This window comes from Teleopsis dalmanni, unplaced genomic scaffold (genome assembly GCF_002237135.1).
Source record: "Teleopsis dalmanni isolate 2A unplaced genomic scaffold, ASM223713v2 unscaffolded_contig_2177, whole genome shotgun sequence".
Lineage (NCBI taxonomy): Eukaryota > Metazoa > Arthropoda > Insecta > Diptera > Diopsidae > Teleopsis > Teleopsis dalmanni.
In genome coordinates this window covers 1-6,138 of record NW_024033559.1, presented here as the reverse complement: position 1 = coordinate 6,138, position 6,138 = coordinate 1, and the positions used below count along the sequence as shown (strand labels likewise).

Below are 6,138 nucleotides of genomic sequence, written 5' to 3'. Positions count from 1 at the left end.
TGTAAATGATTGCTTTTCACAAAAGAAAAGTAAAAATGCGTAAAATGAAAGAAATCGTTAATAAATTAATAAAAATAGTTTTAAAAAAATAGAAATAGAAAATTAGTTTAAGCAAATATTATTGCTGTTTTTGAAATAAATTTAGTTGCAATAATTAAAGGGATATATTACCGGACAATACTTTTAAATTGTGAATTAAAGAGTTCAGTTTCTAAAAAAAACTTTATAATACATTTAATATAAATATTTTATGTGAATTATTGTTCAAGCATGAACACTTATTTATTATAATGAGCAGTTTATTATTATTATGTCTGTTGTCGTTCAAATTCTCCGAATTATGAACTAAGAAAAAATATGGGTAAAAAATATCCTATAATAGCTAAAATTGTAACATTTTTAAATATCTGATTATCCGTATCTAATTATGATAATAAAAATATATTTTTAAAGACAATAGAAGAAAAAATCACAAGTGCCTCGACTTCCGTCGTTTTTTGAACCTTCTTTGCAATGTTATTAAAAATAATACAGTCCACTAAAATTATTTATAACAGACAACATGTTATTTTAACGTTGATAGCAAAATTAGTTAAGTTAGTTTTAAGGTAATTTTGTATAAATTGAGAGAAATTTTCTAAATAAAATCAGTAATTTAGGCCCTTTATGCGTAGGTTTCTTTTGTATTACGATAATACACAGCGACAAGTAAACAATACTTTAATAACTTATAATATTTTAAAATTAAATAATAATGACAGATTTTCAACTAAATTTTTAAATAAAAGCAACTTATTATATTTGTTAACTTTGTTTTAAATTCTTTTTTTATAACTTTTCAAACTGCAAAAAAATTAAAAGCATAAAAATGCTTTTAATGGATATACACAATATATATGGATATACACAACCTCTTTATCTACGATTCAATGTCAATAAAAGAAATCATATACAAAAATTTTGTGTTTTGTATTAATGTACAAAATATAATTGTACTAAAATTATACAAGTATTAGAAATTATAATAATAAAAATTATTAAAATAAAATATTATTTTAAAAACTTTTATTTTAAACAAAAATTAAGCTCATAAGTACATACTATGCATAAATCATGTACTCATAGCATCAAAATATCAAACAAACAAAAAAAAATATACAAACAGAAACGAAATGCTTTCAAAAACCAATACAAAATGAAAATGATCTAATTTTTTGGTGCAACGCTTTGCTTTGCATTTTATGCAAAGACTCTGCAATGAAATTTTTATTTGCAAAGTGCAAAGTAAATCATCTTAAGTCTTTGGTGCAACGCTTTTCACTATTACTTTGCAAAAAAAAGTCACTCATAAGTTTTGCAAAGTGCAAAGTGAAAAGTGTTGGTGCAACAGGGCCCTGGTCACCAAGCAGCTTACTTGGTACCTAGGGCTCACATCTCTCTCTCTCTCATGATTACTGAAATAAAACTCTAAAATAAGTTTCCATTCTTCCACAGGACTTCTCTGTTGAAAAGTATCAGAACGCAAGTTCAATTTCTTATTAAAGTACTATATTCAAAATATTTATGTGTGAGAATATTAAAGAAATCATTTTTGTTTTATGGCCACCAATATCTTTCATAAAAGTGACCTAAATGATGCTTTAAAATGTGAGCAAGAACTGGAGTATCTGGGATTATCTATTTTGCCTTTATAGTAGTAAAAGAACTTGTAAAAAATTTGGATTAGCAATTTCTTCAATACTTGTTTTACACTTCCCAGCAAATGTCACTTCATTTAATGGGGCTAAAAAGTAGATGTAAAGTATGCAATTTGTTCCTATATGTCAATAACTTCTTTGTAGTACAACTTTGAAGTTTAAAGAAATGCTTCTTATATTATTTATATTTTAATTAAATGAGCTTTACTAATTAAATATTGACAACGTCTTTTATATCTATTGGTAGTGATTCCCTCAAACAATTAATTTGTAATTTTAATTGAACTTTTGTGCCAGTATTATTGATGTCATTTAAATAGTTTAATTTACTCGATTTATTGGCATAAAGATTTAGTTTCTGTTTAAGTTTTAGCATCATATCCACAATTTCCACTTCCTGTTTATCTTGGGCCCACACTTTAAAATTAGTACTGCTTAATGTTTGCATTTGTATTTTTTGTAAAGCTAATTGCAGTTCACTTCTGCGTGATTTATACCAGCCATTAAAATTGGGTGTGTAGAAAAATCGTCTATATAACCCTCTCCAATCCCCCTTAAGAGTAGATGTCAAATGAGGCCCAGAGTGTTCTAGGGTTGAAAGAAAATCATCTAAATTAAAGACACCTGCATTCGGCGTTAACCTGAAGGGATTTATTGTTTTTTGTAAAGGCATTAGCGAAGCGACATAACGTTCTAACGGTATCATAAAGCTTTGAGTTAGTTCCAAAAGATTACGGCGTATGAGTGCAGTTTGAACATGCGCTGGTCTGTTCGTTTTTATGCCATGTAATACTTTATTTAAAAGAGTCTTATCTTTTTTTAAGAATGGTCTATATTTTGTATAAAGTCCTGGTGCTAGGGCATCGCTACTTATTGCACCAAAATTGGCAGGAATAGTTTTGTTCCCGAGAGGTGTTTTGTCGAAATTGTTACCAGATGTATTTGAATTATTTGTGTTCATATATTTGCTGTGTATATGTTGTTGCAAGTTGATCTAAAAAAAGAACTTAACTAAATTTTTATACTTATAAAAGCTTTAACTTTTTACCTGATTATCAGCAAGAAGAATTTTATGCGGCCAATCTGTAAGAAGTTTCACAAAAAATGGATTGGTAACACCTAATATTACAGGAGAATACGCATTTTTATATTTTTTCGTAAATTCTTTAAATTCACTATCATGTATTGTAAAGTAAGGTCTGGCTTCCGCATAATATTGTAAGGGATTTATTAATGCAATAAGTGTTTGTACCATAATAGAACAATCTGCAGGTGAGGTTCCAACAACTATAATCGGTTCAGCAGTTAATACTAGCTCCCATATTGTATATAAATTTTCTAATATGAATTCTAAGCTACTAAATAAGTCGAACTCATTCACAGAGTAAATAATTTTAGATGTCAAATTTATTTCCTTGTTAGAATTGGGTAATTTCAAATTATTATTTTTTTTATTCTGAATATTTTCACTATGCATTTTTGGAAGAAATATTTGGTAATTATATTCAAACAAATTTAAAGAAAGAACCCCAGCCTGAGGTGAAGGCCACTCTCGGTTAATTAATTGACACGCATTCTTTATAACAATATTCCCATCACTGAAGTATTTAGGTGCTAACTGTGTTAGTACTTCAAAAAACAAATTATAATATGGTAAAGATGTCATTATAATAAAGCTTTTTTGAAAATACCCACGCGGAATATTTGAATCTTTTTTTTGACGAAAATATACAAAGCCCCAAAAGTGTGATTGATTTGAGGCCCTAACTGGTGAATATTCATTTAAAGCTGTACTCTCCGCTACAGAAATGCTTTTAGAGATAGATGGTTTATCTACTGCTCTTAAACTAAAATGGAATTTAGTGTCTCCCATACATCCGGAATTCGAATCAGGAAATGCCATATAACAAATGTTACTCGCCTACAATTATATTTGCGTATTTTACATCATATGGTTACTTTAATTATACTTACCTCTTGTTCTTTTGGGACAAATTCGGGGGGATATACAAACTCTAGTACTTGTCCTAAATTTAGATCAAATGTTACCACGCAAATGCATTTAATCCATTCTGAAAACCTTTCCCACTTTTTTACTTTATTTATTCTACATTGTTTTTGAAATTCTTGCAGAGTAACGCCTATTTCAGCACTCATCTGTAAATTCCTGTATTATTTACTTGCTCACTAAGCGACAAAAAATATCGTAAACGTACAATAACCTTCCATGCAATCAGAGTTAGCAACGTTGTTGTAAAGAAACGAAGGTTTTAATTGACGACAACGATTATACCAAAGAATACCTTATAGAAAAGAACACCTTTCAAAGAACAGGAACTCCAACCACTTCCAGAGTTACATGGCATTTACACTGGCAGCAAATGACTGATTTGGATCAAAAATCTCAAATGAGAAGCACATGACTAATTTCTGCATACAAAATTCCAAATGCGCGAATGAGTTCCATTTGCTGAATTTGTGCAAATGAGCTCCAAATACATTGAACATACTCTAAAAAAGATACTCTAAAAAGAATTTTAATTTTATAAAATAAATGGATAAATGGAAAATATATATAACCAAATAAGCACCGAAAAGGATATATTTAATAAATTTTACAAAATCATTTATAGAAACGAATGGACTAATTTAAGATAACTATTGCAGAGTACAACTATAAACTTACGAAAGAACATCCACAAGCGATATGAAACATCGGAATATTTGAACAGTTTTCTAGATGCTTTATCTGTCGTCTATATTTTAAAGAAAGTTATAAAGCAACAGCTGTACCCCTAGTGAAGACAAAGCTTAAAGGAGCAAGAAGATGTCTAATAGAAAATGAGGTATCATTGAATCAAATAAAAGATAAACCTAAATCTTTGTTTAAAAGTGAGTCTGTATCAGTACACACAGCCATGCTCATGAAGACACAGTAAGGGAGTAAAACAGCTAACCAATATGTTGAAGAAAAAAAATTTTTCACAAAATCTCTACAATAATAGTCTACATTTCAGATGGTTTATCTCCGGAGCAGGCACAGAAATATTTGACTTAAGAAGCGGTTGACGCAATGACTAAGAATTGCTCTTTAGAGAAAGTAAAATTAATAATGGAAGCCGGTCAGTTCAAAACAATGAACTACGCTGTACGTCATTACATAAAATAATGCTGCATTTAACCCATTAAGTACCAGGCAAGTTCAAACTTGGAATTTTATGGTGAAATTTTCAAAAAGGTCTTATTTTACGTTAAAAATAATCCTTACAAAATTAAATTTTTTTTTTGAAAAGTAGTTTTCCGGAAAAGTGCCGTGTGGTCAACCACACGCTGGGACCCGTAGCACATTTTTCTCTCTTCGATAGTACAAACATTTTTAAAAGTGTTTTGTTCACAAATATGATATTTAGTTACTTTTATGGTGAAGTAAGTATCGTTTTATGTTAAATGGTATAAAATTCAATGTTCTATGCTTTTCAAATATTTATTAATCAAAAAAATATATGAATTATTACATATATATTGTATTAAGTAATAAGAAATAAGTTTACTTGCCTCATTGTCTACGATCAATGTAATATTTTTTATTTTCATAGAAAATTTTAAATCAATTTTCTACATGACCATTTAAATGGCACTTTTCGTATATAAAAACTGTGGCTTTGATAAATATCCCGGAAGATAAATATCTTTTGCAACACTGTGACTTTTGTTTTTCAAATCATCGTAAGCGGTAGCTTTTGTAATGAACATTGAGTTCTTTGATGGAAGACGAAGGTTTCTGGCAATGAAATTCTTGAAGTCTAACTCAGGCATCCAGGCATCGGTTTTGTGTTGGTAGAAGCAGCGACAAAGCAATTTAGTTTTAAGCGTTTACTACAGCGCTATCTAAACACTGTACCTATAATGGCCACCACCCCATTTTGCTTCTATTCCCGATACGATAGTTAGCAACTCCATTGTCATGTAAATCGATGCCACCCATGTATCGGTAGTAGCTGTTGATAACTTGAGAAACTGTGGTACACCAACTTTTTTTTCTCTCGGCTATAGCGTTGCACATTTACTATGGGTTCAACGGAAGTATACAGTATGTTGCAATGGATACTCACAATAGCTCACTAATTTTTTTACAACTAATGGACCGATTTCCAATTGTTTGTTGTATTTATCAGTTGCACTGGAGTATGGCAGAAACTGGAAGATATATCCACTATTCACAGAAAAGGTTTACAGCTTGTAACCTGTTTCACAAGTTCCAATGTGAATAGTAGCGACTCAGGCATTTTAACAACACCACCATAATCTTGTGCATTTGAATTTGTACAACATCGTGGGTATAGCTGCCTACACAACAAGAAACACTCACTTGTATACATATAACCGACGGTTCCTGTATTGAAAAACAAAATAAAATTTGTTAAGCATTGATAAAAAAAAA

The 6,138-nt window shown here is 29.8% G+C and overlaps 1 protein-coding gene across 1 annotated transcript; it reads right to left on the bottom strand.

Moving 5' to 3' along the window:
* Window positions 1-1,334: 1,334 nt before the first annotated feature.
* LOC119664546 (protein DENND6B-like) lies at window positions 1,335-3,958 on the bottom strand. The gene is made up of 4 exons (XM_038074017.1): window positions 3,914-3,958; window positions 3,672-3,854; window positions 2,746-3,618; window positions 1,335-2,691 (listed from the first exon to the last, which is right to left on the bottom strand). The coding sequence occupies exons 2-4, from the start codon at window positions 3,852-3,854 to the stop codon at window positions 1,909-1,911; spliced, it is 1,839 nt and encodes a 612-aa protein (XP_037929945.1). The 5' UTR covers window positions 3,914-3,958; the 3' UTR covers window positions 1,335-1,908.
* Between the last annotated feature and the right edge of the window lie 2,180 nt (window positions 3,959-6,138).